Here is a 17,791-nt window from a genome sequence, read left to right on the forward strand (position 1 = left end):
TTGGCAATCCTTTAGGTGGAGAAATTTTTTCAAATATACAATTTAAACATCCCCTGTGCAAATTTAGGCCCTTTTCTCTTGTCATATCTCTTGTTACTTGGGAAAAGAGATCAACCCCCAGCTCACCACAAGCCCCTTCCTGAAACGTGTAGAGCACAAAGGTCCCTCCTGAGCCTCTCTGTCTCCAGGTTCAACACCCCCAGCTCCCTCGGCTGCCCCACATCAGACTTGTGCTTCAGATCCTTCTCTGGCCCTGTGCCAGCCCTTCACTGGACCCATTCCAGCATCTCGGTGTCTTTCTTGACCTGAGAGGTCCAAAATTGATTAAAGGTGTGGCCTCACCACTGCTGAGTGCAGGGGAGTGATCCCTGCCCTGGGCCTGCTGGCCACACTATTGCTGACACAAGTCAGGATGCTGGTGATGGTAAGACTTCTCCAGCTGCTTATAGAATATTTCATGAGCCTCTTCATCCTGACTGGGGGGTCTACAATAGATTCCCACCATGTTATCTGTCTAGCTGGCCTTTCTTAACTCTTAAACATTCAACTGTGTCATCACATCACTAAGCTCCAGACAGTCAGGACAGCCCCTAACATACAGAGCTGCCCCCCTGCCTCTCCTTCCTTGCCTGTCTCTTCTGAAGAGTTTATGGCCTTCCATTGCAGCAGTCCAGCCTTGTGAGTTATCCCACCAGGCTTCTGTGGTGGCAACTAAATCACAGCTTTCCTTCAGTACCAAGAACTGTGCTTCCAGCTCTTCCTGTTTGCTGCCTGTGCTGGGTCCAGTGGTGTAGTCATTCTCCAGCTGGGCAATTGATGCTGCCACCTTTTTGGGGGGAGAAGCCCTAACTCATGACCACTGTCAGCTGCTTCCATGGTTTCCAGCTCATTAATAACCCTCATGTCTGCTGCTGCATGGGTCCATCCCCTACCTTCACTGAGACAGCAGAGCAGAGGGCACTGCTAGCACACTGTCCCTCAGTGACATGCAGCCCCCAGGGTTACCTCTAGCAAGCCTGGTTTTATCCCTTACCCCTTTCAAATCCAGTTTAAATCTCTTCCATGAGCCCTGCTAACTCCTGTGCATCGATTCCCCACTATGAGACAATTGTACTCTGTTCTCTGAAGTCATGGTGTTCTCTAAACTAACCCATGATCAAAAAAACAAAACCCACACTTTGCTGGTGGCACCAGGCTGAGAGCCAAGGATTGATCTGCTGGTTCCTCCTGTTTCTTCTGTAATAATCTTCTACAACTCTAAAAATAGAGGAGAAGACTACCTGTGCTTCTGATCCCTTAACCACTAATCCCAAGGCCCTGAAGTCTGTCTTGATTTCCCTCTTGTTGCAACTTCATCACTGCCTACCTGAGAAATGAATAATAGGGCTGTGTTTTAACCAGGGCTGCGGGGAGGCAACAGGCTTCCGTAACAAGAGGGTCTGGGCTGCTTATGGGGCCTTTTGTTCCCTTCAGAAAGGAGTTTCCTGTGACAATGACCTGTCTTTGTTTTGGAAAGCAGCTTTGGCACAGGGAGCAGCCCAGCTTGATGACAGCATCACACCCGTGCTGGATGAAGCACCAGCCTTGTTATGTTTGGTTCACTTGCAGAGCCTCCCACCTGCTGTGCCCAGATACCTGGAGAGGTGAGGCAGCCCCAGAGGAGATGCACTGGGCAGGCACTTGTCACCACTGCCACCAATCCCTAAAGTCACTGTATGCAGCCAGGGGGAGAGGGTAACAAATTCCCTCTGTCATGTGTCTTGTCTATCTGGGGAGCCTGTCCCTGGGAATAGAGGGAGTGAAGGTCAGAGCCCAGTGCTCACAACGCCATGGGCTCAGTCCCTGGATGGGCCATTCACTCGGAGTTGGGCTTGATGATACCCGTGTGTCTGTTCCAACTCAGAATATCTGAGATTCCAGCAGTCTGATACTCTTACACTCCCCCTGATTCCTACTCACTTCTTCCCAGAGGTGTCACTGAGCTCAGGAGCTCAGCAGTCCTGGCACAAGGGCAGTGCAAATCCTGGCACCAGGGTGGCAGTACGTTCCCACTGGAGTTCCACCTGGGCAGCTGGGTTCCTCATGTGGTGCAGAGTTAGAGAGGCCATGCCTTTCTTCCTGTAGCTGGCAGGGTTTCAGCACCATTCCTGTGTGCCCTTCTGTGCCAGCTGCTGCCAGACTGTCACATCGTGCCCTTGGTGCCACACCATGCCCTGTGTGCCCATCCTGCTGATGGTGCTCCTGGCACCCAGAGATCCCCACAGGTTACTTTCATCCTTTGGAGGAAGGCTTGGCCTGGTGCTCCTGGTCCTGTTAGCTGTGGCATGAGCTGCAGGCAGCTATTGGCCCTCCTCTGAGCTTCACAAATTCAGAGAGCTCCCCTGTGCACCTCGCTGGAGCACTCCACAGGCAGTCATGTCAGCACCAGAGCCTCTCTCCTCAGCAACTTCGGTAGGATGAGATCAGGTACATTTTCCTGAAGTACTCTTCTACCTCTAGATCATTTCTGATAAACTTCTGTCTCACACTTTATGCTATGTGTCAAGAAGTCTGAAACTCTGAAAGAAGAGCTGAAACAGACTTGGACCCACAATGCCCCCAAGTCATCTGGAGTAGAGATAAGCCAGACAGGGTGGTACCCCAATGGGGTGAAGATAGGCTGACCTTCCTTTGAACAGTCCCTGCTTTTTACCCATACTCTCATAAATTGTCTGTAGACAGAAATGTGTTTAAACTTTGGGATCACTTTTCATTGGTGTAGTAGGCCAAAGAGTGAAAAACAGGGATGATTTAAACTGGAGCACTACTTTTGTTGCAGTTTCACTTGGGTTGAGAACAGGAGCGATCAAGTAGTGGAGTATAAAGCAAAATGCCAGCACAAAGCAAAATGCCAGCAACTACTGAGAATCAGTTTGTACCGTTGTGAGTCTTTTTTTGGGGAAAACTGGGTTAATAACATCTCAGCACATGTATATAGCCACAAAGAAGGCAGAGGTGTTTCTCAGTTTTATTAATGTGAACCTGCATTTGATGCAAATGATGACTGTAACCAGCCTCCATGTCACTGCAACACAGTGCTCGATCTGTTACTTGCCATGCTGCTTGTGTGTCACCTGCTGCAAGGGAAAAGGCACTGGCTCTAAACACATGGAATAGTGTGGCCTGATCAAAGGCAGTGGGTCATTCATCTCACTCTGATGTGGGATGTGTTGATTTTTGGCCCATTGCATCAGGTGCCATCCCAGCTAAAGACCAAATGGATCCTCCACAGCATGGCACCATCTCTGCAGGACAGCTGACAGCAGGAGTAGCTAACTATGCTTGAAGAGCTAGAGCTCGCAGTCTTCTTACACCTACTCTTTATTTCAAGGTAAATCAACTTTTTGTTGTTGCTAGAGTAAGAATCAATATTTAGAGCTGTTTGAAAAAGATGGACCTTTGAAAAAAAATTATGTAATAATGATTGATTTTATTAGAAATGAAATTACTAATTGCCATTCCCTATACATCATCTGATGCTTTAAACATGACATGATCAACTGAAACTTTTTATCACCTGCTTGTTTTCAAAAGTATTATTTCCATTTATTTTTATTATTGTCTCCTTTTAGATTTTGTTTACTATAGCATATAAATTAATTGAATGTACTACTTCTCATTGATCATACTTCTTTTCCTTAAAAGGAGAAAATACTTGAAGAGTAATTTAATTAATGGTATATATTAGTTCTGTATACACAAAAAAAATTACCTCTCCCACAAATATTTTCATAATTTTAACTCTAGGATATTTTACATCTTAATGAGTCAATTCAGTGGTAGAATTAGCTCTGTGCACCCAATCTGACCACACGTAACAGAGCTCAACAGAAGGTGAACATACAGAGGGAGAAACCAGGTGTAATGTGAATGGTAAGAAAAAGTTCCCTGAACCTGCTAAAGGTGAACCCTGAGTCTGAACTCTCAGTGTTCTCACCTGTCACATCCATTTGAAGTTAATGAGTATTTGATGCCTTTGTAAATCAGGCCCATATAGACAACTGATAGACATCTCAGGGATTCCAGTAAGAGAAAGAAAAAAGCACAGAAAATAAATCTAGCGTTACAGTGAATTTATCCAGTAACTTTTCTAGAAGGAAAAACTTTCCTTGAAGTGTTGTCACATAGATGTTGCCCATGGAGTCAGTTAATGTTCTGGGAGTGCTCATCAGCCATCTGTTCAGTGACTTCCAAGCATCTTGGAAGGAGAAAGGTCTGTTCAGTGCTTAAGACAGCTTTGCTCAGGAAGCCATATGCAACAAGGATATTAAAGCATTAAAAAACTCCCAAGAAGCCCAGTGAAAGCTAGTGGGCTTTCACCCATCAAAGGGAAAGTGTGACAAGTGATGTGGAGGGATGTTGACTTACCCTGAACGTTGCTTTAGATTAAAAATCTTTGTGTTGGAGGCTGTTGCACACGCTGTCACTGCAGAAATGAAACTGTTCCCAGGCTTCAGTTTAATTATCCATACACATCTGCCACAGAGGTGAACATCCTTAAAAGTCCTGTGACTTAGCAATAGCTATGTGAGTTATTTATGATTCTATGAGGTGTGAAGAACTTCTCCAGGAAACAATGCAAAAGAGTGAGAATAATGAAGATGGAAATGCAGCAAAAATCATCCCCATGGGAGCTGAACCACGGGCTGGTTTTGTATTACTGACATTACAGAATTTGCAAAAAAACCCAAAAAGTAAACTAATCAGTCTTGCAAATACTCTAAGTCCTGCCTGATAAGCTGCTTTTAGAAAACTAAACTTTTCAACAGTAAATCCTTGCTGAAGTGTAAGGCACATGATATCTGTAAGAATATTTTACAACAAAAGAATACTTAAACTTGGCTATAAGAGGAAGTAGATACAATGAGTGTGATGTGATTTGTCTTTTGTTACAGGATATCTTCATCAAAAAGGAGAAGTACAGTAAACTGAAGCTGGGAAAAAAAAGAAAAAAAAAAAGAAAAAAAGTTTTTTATTCCTGCTACATTTGAACCCAAAATCTGTTTTCAGTTCACAGTGTTTTTTAGCTAAGTTACAACTTAGAAACCATCACAGCTCTGATTTCCAGGGAAGCTCATTTTGGAAGGTGGTAAATACAACTTAAAAAGAAACCTCAAAAATAATTTTTGTAACACTGCTTTATGAAAAAATGTAAATCTGATCTTTAGAAGACATGTGGTTGTTACTGTACCTCAGCTTATTTTTTTGAAATTAAACAATTAAAATGTTCATATGTGTTAGCCACCAGCTGCTGTACCTTATTACAGTTTAAATAGCCAACCTGGAATAAGAAATCATTATATTCTCAAAACCAATTTTGCAGAAGCATATGAGGTTATGTATTTTCATTGTTGCATGCTTACACGTTGCCACAGTATATTCCTGCTAGCACCTGGCTGAATGGAGGGGGCTTTTTTAACAAAAGCCAGGAGCACAACTGTCCTTTCCCAATCTGATGCAGACCTGTACTGGCTGTCTTTACAAGGAGTGTTAATAAAAAAAGATACAGGAATCTTCAAGAAATGGGCTACAGCTGGTGTGGTGAGGTTACCATGAGGAGGGGGGGCTGTCAGGCACATGGGTGAGCCAAAAGCCACTCATGGTCAGAACAGGCTGCATGAAGTATTTTTAGGTGGATCCAAGTTGACTTTTGTTATTATTTCAAATTTTAAACATGTGTGTGGATGTGGAGGTGAGGGGTGTTCATATGCAAATGTATATAATATTTTCAGCTACTCCAGTTTTTATGAAGACATCCCAAGTTGGACAGCAGGGGCTGGGAATTTGGGGAGGGAGAAGCAGAAACCTGGAAGTGGAATGAGGTTGTAAGAGCTTATCCAGTATTTGTTTCTAGTTGGATGTGAGTTGGTCAGAATGTTGGGCAGTATTAGGATTGTATTAGTACTTAAAAGAAGTCCAAAGCTGCATTTTTTGGAGAAGAAATTTCAGCCCTCTTGATAAATCAGTATCTGCATATAAACTGATGCCATTCTGCTGGCAGCTGTCATTGAGGTGGGATCCTGCTCTCCCTGGTGGGGAGGGCTCACATGGCATGTAAGGAGCACCAGAGAGTCAAGGGAAAATGTGGTGTGAAGTGAGGTCAAACTAAATGAAAGTCCACTTCTCATTGCCTGCTGTAGATGTGGCTGCAGACACAACACTGCTGAGTGGACACTGAATATACATTATTAAGGTATATTCTTCTGGTGGGATTTTAAGCCTCAGTTTTCTACATGTAGAGGATTTGTTTCTTTTACTCTTGTGGTGTTCTACATATCCAATATCCTCTTGAATTCTTGAATTTGCAGCGTTTGTTGCATGTGTTTAAATACTGGTGATAATTATGGATGTTTGGCACACAACAATTATCCATGGTCAGTCTCACATTGAATAACTGATAATGCCAAATATTCTATAAAAGTCAGTTTTGTTTAGGTTGGAAAAAGGGTGTTTAGTTCAGCTGTGAGTGTAGATCTTTTGTGAGACAATATTAAAATGGTCAAGAAATGGGAGAAGATGTAATGTAAAGTTCCTTTATGGAACTAGGCCTTCACTCCTTTGGCCTGGCACCTAATCTTTGAGAGAGGTGAGAGATTATCTCACTTTACATGAGGTCAAGGTGTAACAGAGAGACTTAAAACAGAAGAATGGATTTTACTATTAGTCCCAAGGTTTGTTACCTTTAGAGATTGTTGCTTCTATAGCATCCTTTTGTACACATATGAATCTCCATTTTTTTTTTTTTTCCCTTTGGATTTTTACTTCTCTGGCATCCTATATCTGTTAGTTTTCTAACATAATTTCATGCTGTGTGAATAAATATTGCTTTTTTTTTTTTTAAGTGTAGATGTTGTCATTTGTATGTTGCAGTCTGTGCCCATAACCTCCAAGCTAAATATAAGTTTATATTCTCTTTGTTTAAATTAATAATTGGATTTTTTTTACTTGAGGGGCTTTAAAAGAAAATCTTAACTTGATGTATATGTCATTATTTATTTTATTTTTTGACACCTATTATATTTTTAATTGTTAGTAAAATTTTTATGATATCTCCAGCATAACTTATTTTTAGGTGGAGACAGTAAATAAATAGGGAAAAAAAGACCTTTCAGTTTAATCAGGAGTAATTTTTGATGACAGTAAGTTATGGGAGGTGCACCAGTATCAATGGGGAAGGAGTGTTACCTGCCAATATTTTCTGAAAACCAAATCAGGGTAGGAGGTTGATTTGAGCAAGCTTCTAGTCTCATCTTTAGCTCAGACCAGAAAAATACTTTTTGCTTTTCACTCTTATTAACAGTACAGCAGCACAGTGGGTAATAAAAAGGTAGCCATCTGCCATCCAGTAAGTTATTTAATAAGTTTCTGTACAGAATCTTTAATACTGAAAGTGATGTACAAGCCAGATCTATCAAGGATGCCTGTTGTCTCAGCTTGAGTTTACAGATGGAAAGAAATCTGTCCACTTGTTAATAAAGCAGTTTTTATTCAGGAACTGTAGAGTCAGTAAGCATAAACCTTTCCAGGATTACTTTTTTTTATACCTTATTTTTTAAAAAAGCACATCAGTATTACTAAACAGCCAGTGTTTCACTACAAATGGCTCAAGTGCTTTTATGCTGCAAGATACTTCAGTCAAAATTAAGTGTCAGGGCAGAAAAGATTACCTCATTATCACAGAATTCTACAAATCTTAAATATACGTGCAATATAATTCCTGTTGTGATTTTTCTGTAGAAAAATACTATGCTAATGCTCTCATAATTTTGATTTTCTTTTTAGACTCACTTTAGAAAAAGAAATAATGAAGTTAGTGCTACTCTTTCAGCTGAATTCATTTTATGAATGAAAGAGCAGCCCTCCTATTAGATATCTCACTTTAAGTGCAATTTCTGTTTCTGACAAAACAAATTAACTCTTTGTTATTAGCTTTTAATTTTACCTAGGAAGGTCCACAGACTTTTTTTTTACCTGCTATTAAACTGAGAATGTTTCTTAATGAAAGCTATGTTGAAAGCTGTTATTTAAAAAAAAAAGACCTAATACCTTTTGTAAGGCTTTTTTTTTTTATTTAATACTTCGTAAAGGTTTTAACATTGTACTGCATAAGATAGGAAAAGTGTTTTCAATGAGTGTTTCAAATAACTTCCTTCTATGAAAAAGACATATCTGGAGTTTTAAACATTTGTAAGCTATAAAAGTTGAAATTTAGCAAAGTCACTGAAGCAAGTTATGAATCAGTCAGTACCTAAGGAAAAGGAGATAACTGCTTGTGTAAAAGAGGTAGTCATGCATGACTTCTTGCTAACTAAGACCAAAACCAGGAGAGTATCAAAATAAGCAATCCTTTCAAGACTTGGCCACCTTATCTAGACTAATGAAACCGTTATTTTTCTTCAGGCTTTTCTTCTAAAAACATCTCTTGTATTATTAGGTTTTGTTGATGGGATGTTCTGAATGCTTCTTCCTAAAGGTGCGACTGCATTTGACACATCAATACCAGGTCATTTGGTGTCTTATCCAATGTCCACCAAGACATTTGGAAGTCCTTTTGATTAGTTCTTTTAATTTCAACCTAATCCCATGCTGTTTGTAAAGTATGGCAATGATCTCAATAGCTCCACTTGCATATATATATATATATGTATATATGTCTATGTGTATATATATATATATTTCTATCTATTTTTTCTTAGAAATTATCCCTCGTGTTTTGTGTTTTCACCCCTTGTGTGTAGAGAATTTTCATATTTATCAATATTATCTGCAGACCTGAATGAGAATGGGAGCATAGACACCACTTAGCCTCCATTCTTTATGCATCAGAAAAAGCTGCTAACATTATTTTTTGTTTATTTCAGGTTTCTTTTCTCCATGGAAAACTCCAAAGCCTGTAAGTTCCCTTTCAAAATTGTACACATTGAGTTCATAAGATGGCTATCATGCAAAGCAAATTTCTGTAGACTTTCGTCTACCCATCCTGTCCCCAGCTCGTGGGACACCTCTCAGCAGTGCCCCAGCTCCAAGTGACACAGCACCAGGGCTGGCCTCCCTGAAAAGCTCTGAAGGTCTTTTGGCTTGGAGTCTGCCAGAAGTGGAAGAAGGAAAACCCTCACGTTAAGATGGGTGGCAAGAACCAGAAATGTGGTGGCTTAACAATAAGAGGTCTGGAAGAGAAGGCAGCAGAAATGAGTCCAGCCTAGTCTTCTAGTTGGCAAATTCTTTGAAATTAACAACATGCACTTTTTCTGGTTTACAAATGGCTTGAGTTTAACATCCTCAGGGATTGTTCCTCTTTCGTGCATTAGGAGATCTAGAGCTGCAGTAGTCACTTCAAATAAGAGCTTGGGCTAGATAACTGACTGAGGTGCCTTTTAATCAACTTTTCTGTGTTTCTATGATTTTGACAGTAAAACCCAAGGTGTAAAGACTTCCCACTCTAAGGCTGTAAGCAATGACTGTGTTTATTCTGCTGACACCACATTATATAATTTTTTGAATTTGTGACAGCATTCACAGTATAAAAAGAATTTGTAGGCTACTATTTTTGGTTGTCTTGTTTTATTGTTGTAGGGGGTTGTTTGGTTTTTGGTTTTGGTTTTTTTTTTTAATTTGGCTTTTTAACTGAGATTTTACAGACCTTAGAGCAATTCTTAATTCTCCACAAGGGTGTGTAGAGGAAATAGATCCTGAAGAATCCTAAGAGCAATGGGAATAACAATAGCAATATCTTTTAAAGCACTTAGAGCCTTCTTACTGGGGAGCAGACAGGGGAAGTACATTAAATCTGAACTTTACATACTCTCATATTGGAGCATGGCATGCTTAAATTTTGCCAAAATAGTTTTTGTACCCTGTCAAATACAAATAGCAATTAATCACCTGATGCAACTTCGTCAGATTGCTTCAGCTTATGGTGGTTTTACGGTAAAAGGATTGAGTCTGTATACAATATATTGGAATAAGTATTGCACAAATTGTTGCTTTGTTCATCTATGTAGCAGGACATTTTTGAAAATAAATCCAATTTTTGAGGCCTGGCTTATTCTCACCACATTAAGACTCCTGAATGGCTGGGTTGTTCAACCTTCAATCTCAGATAAAAAATGAGAAAAGAAATAGCCTGGTGCTCACTTGTTAAAGATCCACATTTGAAGACCTCTTCCTGTCCATACTTAGCCTTTTTATGCGCACATCAAATATATAAATATCACTGTATTTATTGTTGATGATTTTCTGCAAGATTTCATTATATAAAGAGTATGGTAGTTCATGCTCAAGTAGCGCTTGCCAATAATCAGGATCTAGAAAAACAACCTGAGTTAATGCAGTTTTTCATGCAATGGTGTGAGGAAAACCTGGGCTTGCAGAATAATATAACACAATTGTGTGCTGTACCTGCAGGCAGACTGACTGCTCACAGCTACTCTGTTTTGGGGTAATCTCAGCGAGAGATTTCACTAATGATTAACCGAGTTAAGGTAGTGTGAATTCCTCTGTCTGGCACCACTTTTAACTAGAGAAATAGTCAGACATAAATTTCTCATGTCCAAGGCCTGAAGATTGAAACCAAGTGCCTGCAGCGCTGTGTGCAGACAGTCTGAAGCAGTAGGGCCAGCACAGGAGGCTTAGAAAGCCTCCCCAGCACCTCAGCACAGCCAATGCACTATATCTGTGTAACAGCAAAGGAAAACAAAGTAACCTGGGGTAACAGATATTTCCAGTGATTCCCGTGTGTATCGTACATATCTTATATATTTATATCATTTTTAATATTAGTGCAAAATAACCATGAGCAACGTCACCAAACCATTGCTCCAATTTGGATTTAATGCCCTGCACTCACTACTGTCCTTACTCACTTTCAAGAATGCTTTATTTTCTGAAGCATAGCATTATGATAACTTCCATTACTGAATGCTAGGTTTAATTAGTTGATATGGGTTTGGGAGATATAATTCCCCTTCTGTTTATCTGCTTATTTAGCTGGTTGAACTTCACACTTGAAGATTTAGAGCTAACCAACAAGCAGGAGTTAGACATATGGGACCCGGTAGGGTTTTGCCAATTGATCTGCAGTTTCCTGTCCTTTCTCCAGGGTAAAGTTTGCTCATCAAAGATAATTATATTTTCCTTTCTTTTTTTAAATCTTTCTTTAAGTATTTTAATTTTGTCCAGTTTTGCATTTTGAAAGAGGTAAGTGATCTCTTTCCCCAGCACTTTCCAAGAAATTAGGAATCTTTCACTTCTAGACAGATATTGCCCTGTATGTCTTTCATCTTCATAATGAAAAGATATTTTGGTTTCACTGGCTTGTGTTCTTCTTTTAGCTTCCTAAGAGAAGGTAAAGCCTATACATATCTTCCTGATAATTTCCTATATAATAAGGAGCTTGAATTGAGCTTAGTTCTTCTTTCCTATTTAGACATAGGGATCATATTCAGGTGTGTTTCTAGAGACCTTTGAATTTACAATTCCATAATGCAATTATATACTGCATATGTGTTTATAGCTACTGGAGATAATTTCTTTAGGTCTGTCAGAAGCAGTACTGTGCTATTCATGTGACTTACCACACAGGCTAATTTACCCAAAGGCCAATTATTTGCAGACACATTTATCTTGGTGTAAGAGGTACCTGAAGGTACCCAAGGTAAATTCCTAAGCTATTTCAATGGCAACTCAGGTATTTCCATATGCCACTCTATTGCACAGAATGTACATTCTTATAGTTTTGAATGAACCAGCCTTACTTACTGCTGAAATTCTGACAGAAACACATCTTGAGTTATAATAATACTTTGTAAAATAATTAGGTCCTCGACAACGAAAAATGGCCAATATCATTAATCCATTTGTTCTTAATTATGAGCCTAAGGTCAGATCACCTGGGATATGCAGCATGATAGTTATTCAGCATATTCACCAGGAGGACACTAAAACATCTATAGTCCACACATACTTGGTGTGAAAAAAGCCTGATGCAGTTAATCAACAGAACAGAGAGTAAAGCTTACCTGCTGACCCAAATGCCTCTGAAACCAAGGAACAAAAGACAAATGATAGTCACAGAATTTGTAGAGCAAGCCCACTGTAAACCTGCAATCATCTTTGATAAAGCTTTGCTAATACAAAAATAGAAGTCAGCAGAATTTAATTACAGATGAGTTTGTTTCCAGGAGGCATTTTTTGTGTAATTACCATTGTTGGGTTATATGTGAGAACACACTGTTCTAGAGGCTTTACCACCCTTGTCCTCAGGAGGGGTTATAGGAATAGCTAAGTACTCATTTCCTGGGATAAACATTTGTGTTTTGTTTAATTTAGCCTCTTCAAAGAAATTTGCTAATGCAATTTGATTAGTAGCCAACTTCTTCAAGAAATAAAAAGGCAGATCCTCAAGCCATCTTTAGCACAGCCTATCATATCTTCAAGTTTGATGTACATGTAAGACTGCTGAAGACAGTCTTGGAAAAAGTGTGAACTGAGGTGTCTTTCATGCATAGACAATTGGCTGTTGTAGGCTTTCCTGTAAATGCCTGGAAGAGTTGAAAGCCTTATCCTGTGCTTGGTTCTATAATGCCACTTCAGTGGGTTTTTTGAACACTAGATGCCTGAATACGTGCTGTAATAATTTTCTCTTAAGTTTTGATTTGTTTTGATCTTCTTTTGGTTTTGATTTTGGTTTTCTAAATCTTCCATTGGAGCTGTAAATTCTGCTTCTAGTTACAGCCAGTTATTTTCATGTATTCTCAGAAGATACAGCATTAACTGCACAGTCTGTCCCTCCTTTGCTAAGCACTGTCTTCATGTATGTTATGTATTTTGATGAAACTGATAATTGTGTCTTTGCAAACTCACAGATTCCACCTTTAGCAAATAATTTCCAGTAGCTCAGCACATTCTGTGAGAGGCACTCCACATGCTTCAGAGGTAATGCTGGGCGTAACCTTACCTGAGAAAGATCACATCTTGCCATGAGCAGCAAGCTAAGTAAATTTAACCAAGTCACACACCTTTCATTTCAAAAGGCAGCAAACAGATTTACTAATTTTACAAAACACATCCTCAACAGAAACCACTGGCTTTGGTCTCATTGTGGAAGTGACAGTTTTTGCAAAACTTCATTTTTATTCTCTGTATGTTTTTCTTCCAGATGATGGAACGATGGGAGAATCAAGGCAGCCCTCAGACAAGTGTGTCTGCTCCAGCTATGCCACAGAATATTCCCTACCCACCCACTCTTCACAGGAGTTCATTTCCTGATTCAACAGAGGCCTTTGACCCACGAAAACCTGACCCGTATGAGCTGTATGAGAAATCAAGAGCTATTTATGAAAGTAGGCGTAAGTGAAAGCTCTCTTGACCCTGCTGGCCATTTAGTATTTAAAATTTTGCCTTTGAATGTGTCACTGTTAACATGATTTTCTGGAATTATCTTTTGTAATTTAAAGAAACTAGATTTCTTTCCAGTAAATAGAGGCCATTGTAAATGTTTCAAAAATTGTACACTTACATATTTTCTTAGATCTTACCTAAATTCTCATATTTGAATTTCATAGGTGTTTTTTCCTTATATTTTTGATCTCCCCATTTTGACTGTTAAGTCCTGGGTGAAGCACAGTATAGTCCCACCACATTTTACTGTAGTTTTTTTTTTAATTTCATAGTCAACCAATAGGAAGATGTGAATTTATCAATGAAAAAAAGAGTTTCACCTACTTTCACTTCAAAGTGACATTTTTAAAAGAAATTTCAAATTTATTTGAAAAAAAAATTTTGAAAAAAATATTTTTTAAATTAAAATGTCTTTGACAGGTTTTCATATTGTCCTTGGTAGTTAGAACATAATCCATAGCATAAAGTACTATTTGAAGACCTATACAAAACAGTACTGAGCCATTGAGATGCTCATTTTGATTTAATTTCTCATGTTTTTGGAAACATAGCCCATGTTTTTGACAGCAAGAATAAAAGGGCTTAGACTTATTTACTCTTTTTGTAAAGAACCTTTCAGCTAAAAATATTGTTCTAAATTGTCTGCAGCCTTTGCACTTACTAAGATAAATTCTTAAAAATAGTTAACTTTTTTACTGAAAGCTTCCTCACCACTGCCATTACTTGCATAGGCCGCTTTTCAATTCATTTTGTAAAATACTTGAGCCTATAGAGCAAAATATTCTATAAAATATGCACATAAAATATTGGAGCTGATTCAGACCAGCCCATTAATATTATCTGGGCCCAGAGACCTGGAATATTCACATTTCTTCAGCATGCAAAGGGATAGTCTGAAGGAAATTGTTGTCCCCAGCACTGGGTTCATACCATTCTTACTTGCCTTGCCTAATACATTAGTTACAGCACCAGCATCTCCTCTTTGGCTTTGGCATTCCCAGTCCCCACAAGAATGGATATGCTGCAGGAACACCACAGTTCACTTCACATCAACTCCAAGTGAACCCTGATCCAGTCTCAAAGCCACATGTCATATTCCTCAGTTCTTTGCCACTGTGGCCAGGGCCATCATCTTCTGCCACACTGATTCTATTAGTGGGACACTTTTCAATACAGATTGTCACCCTAAAACTCACTGTCCATAATACAGAATCTTTTTTTTTTTTTTTGAGGGAGGCAGTTGTTGAAGTTTTATTTAACTCTATGTACTTAAATAAATTTCTGGCTTTTCTGAGGAATACCAGGTATTTTATTCACCCTAAATATGGATTTCAGATCTCACTGTAAATCTTCAGTTATAAACTGTTAGGCATATAAACTAAACTTTCCAGTACATTTACAAACACCATGTAGTCCATGTTGGCTGGTATTCCCAAGAAAATGTACAAAAAAGAGACTATAATTTTTGAAACTTTAAAACTTATTGAAGTATGGATCAGGATACTGTGTGGAGTAGGCCAAATAGGTTTGAAAGAAGCTGGACTAATTCTGAGCAAATATTAGAAATAGTTTGCAGATATCTCCCCTCTTTCACTTTCTCTTGTGCATTAAGGGCTAGACTCATGTATAAGTAAAAACATTTGCTTGAACTAAAATGTTATTCCCCTAAGTGATAGAATTGGGTATATGATAAATTAAAAGGAAAAGAATCCATTCGATAGTTAGAAATTATTTTATGTAGTCCAGCATCTCTACTGAAAAAGCTCTTGGCTTTGTATAGAGCTCTAACAAACAGAAAGCCCTTTGCAAATAGTCATATCCCATGTCAGTAGCTTTTAGAAGTGACGAAGTTTAACAAAAATCTTTCCACTCAAGAGTCAGAACCGTCTTCTGTAGTTAAAGTCATCAGGCCAGGAGTGCAGGCTTCCTACGCTGAAACAAATATCTCTGTGAGACAATTAGGAAAATATTATAAATGCCATGTGGATATATGACATACGTATTTATATGGCATTTTCTTTCATCCTGATCCCCAATCTACGTTTGATCCATGTGTGCCCTTCATAAAACTGTGGGAATATCGATCTGATGTCAACTGCAAAGATTCACTTACCCCCCAGAAGATTATATACTGCATTACAAGATATATTACACCATGCAATATTCATAGGTGCTTTTCTCAAGTTTTCTGAGCCCTTCTTTGACCAACATGAACTCTTAACTTTTACTTATATGATCTACTGTGTTAAGGAGTATATGCTTTACAACAGGAAGAGCATCTAACATATGGGTTGGAGTTATGCTAAAGCCTGTGTTTAAATGGTATAATTGCATTTGAGTTCCATCCAGAAGGCAACTGGAAACTGTATGTGAGATGTTTTCATCACCAGCTGCTTAGAAAATCAAATAATTAAAAATAGTGAAGCTGCTAGGCCCAAACAAGAAAGTGAGAGATGAAAAGCAAGACTGCAGTAACCTTATCCTAGATTTCGATCAGTGTCTCATCTGCCAACTAATCTTGGAAACTTAAATTTCTTATCTTCTTTCTCCACTATCCCCTCAACATTTTCTCTAAGATTTGATTCCACAAGTTTCCACCCAGATCTTGTCTGCATTCATTCATATCCCTTATTTATAAATAGTTACCTCCAAAGATCTCTATTCTCCCTGACATTTTTGTTTCATGAATGCCATAAGCACACATTTTAGCAAATTTAATTTGTTGTCTTAGCACCACGTAGTTGTCCTTTTTCCTGAAGATGGAAACAACAGGAAGAAAATCCATTACTGAGTCAAGTAATTGTCATCTAATTTGAGTATATAGGAGGAGAGTTTCGAGACAACACTGTTTCCTACCATATGGCAGTGTCAGGTTGGTTATCTTTGGGAAGAACATACCCTAAAAGTGCACAGGATAAGTTCAGCTACTTGGGTTTTTTAAGTACTTCTTATCTCAAAGCAAGTTTGTCTTATCTCCTGCCATGACCTTCTTTTCATCTTCATCTTCTAAAAATAGGGCAGAGAAGTGAATAATCATGACCTGGAAAACTCAGAAAGAAAGAGATAGTGCAAAATTTTTGTTTCTCTCTTGAAAGACTCTGTTACTAAACAGTTCACTTTTGTACTTCTGTGGCTCTGAATTTCTACAGAGCCTTTTATCATAGGGTTTCCCCACAGTCAGCACCCACCAGGGCCTCATAAAAGCCTCTTGCTTCCCAATCAGAGAGGGAGTGAAGCAAGTTATGACAAACAGGGTAGTTCTGTGAGGAGCACAAGGAACATGACTCAAAGCAGAGCATGAGCTAGCCCAATGCAACACATTGGTGTTGCATTGGACTAGCTCATCCCTACCTAATGATAGCAAGAACAGGGTTGCCAGCAGGAAGTCTCAATGAAAAAGTATGATTTTCATTCTACAGAAATGTTTTTTCACCTAAGGAACATGAAGAACCTGCAAGACCTTGTGTGATGGGAAGATTTCAGTTTGTAATGGTTGCAAATGAATTGCAAAGCACTACCAGTTCTGCATGGGAAATAGTTTCACAGAGGCAGTCAAATGATGCATTAGTACACAAACAGAGTGCAATTCTATTTTGGAAGTCATAGTACCTTTGAAAATTGTTTGCCATGAGTTAGCTGTTACATGTCAGGTCTTCCCTCTTAGCTGTCACCAGCCTCTGCTGTCACCTACCACCTATGCTCAAAGCTCCAAAAAGGAGCATGAGGGGTTTCCAAACACTAAGGAGGAGTACCACATCATCTAAAATAGCTACTTAAAAGCAAAAGATGGGAAATCAGTTTATGCTTTCTTTCTTTACTTTGTCTCTCTGTTTTGGGCGGGTTTTTTTGCTTTTTTGTTTTGGGTTTTGGTTTATATTTTTTACTCTCTTCCCCATCTCTTCTTATTTCTTCTGCATGCTGAAGAATACCTACCTAACTTTCTGCTGTGATGTAATTTTCTCAACTGGATACTTTTAAATTTTTTCTGTTCTTCTATCAATTCAAAGCAAAACCTTTATCTCCTTTCTCCTTACAAAAACTGTTAGATTGTAGGTGACAGTGTGACTCTCCTGATAACCAGTTTAGGTACAGAAGGTAGAAAATGGAACATCAAATCAGGAATTTCCTATTAATGAAAAAATTATGACTTCATATGCACCAGATTATTACAGCTGTAACTGGATCCTTGAGTTATCATTAGGAGACCTCATCCACCTGAATTGTAACTTTTGATTTTATAAATTCTCCTTATCATGCCTTATATTTTATATTGAACTGTGTTTATTGTAGATTCACAGTTTGTAAAAGACTTCATTCAGACACCCCTGTAGGCATTAGTCAAGGAGGAGTCACA

General features: G+C 38.8%; 1 protein-coding gene across 3 annotated transcripts in view; it reads left to right on the forward strand.

Annotated features, from left to right (window-relative positions):
* MAGI2 (membrane associated guanylate kinase, WW and PDZ domain containing 2) overlaps positions 1-17,791 on the forward strand; it is a gene marked incomplete at both ends in the record, with an annotated part of 698,114 nt that overhangs the window by 598,949 nt on the left and 81,374 nt on the right. For all 3 annotated transcript variants that reach the window (XM_084205311.1, XM_084205312.1, XM_084205313.1), the window contains 2 exons: positions 8,901-8,932; positions 13,196-13,385. In XM_084205311.1, coding sequence (XP_084061437.1) covers positions 8,901-8,932; positions 13,196-13,385 — 222 coding nt within the window. The remainder of the gene's footprint in view (positions 1-8,900; positions 8,933-13,195; positions 13,386-17,791) is intronic.

Source organism: Fringilla coelebs (assembly GCF_963513975.1).
Source record: "Fringilla coelebs genome assembly, chromosome: 5".
NCBI classification, from domain to species: domain Eukaryota; kingdom Metazoa; phylum Chordata; class Aves; order Passeriformes; family Fringillidae; genus Fringilla; species Fringilla coelebs.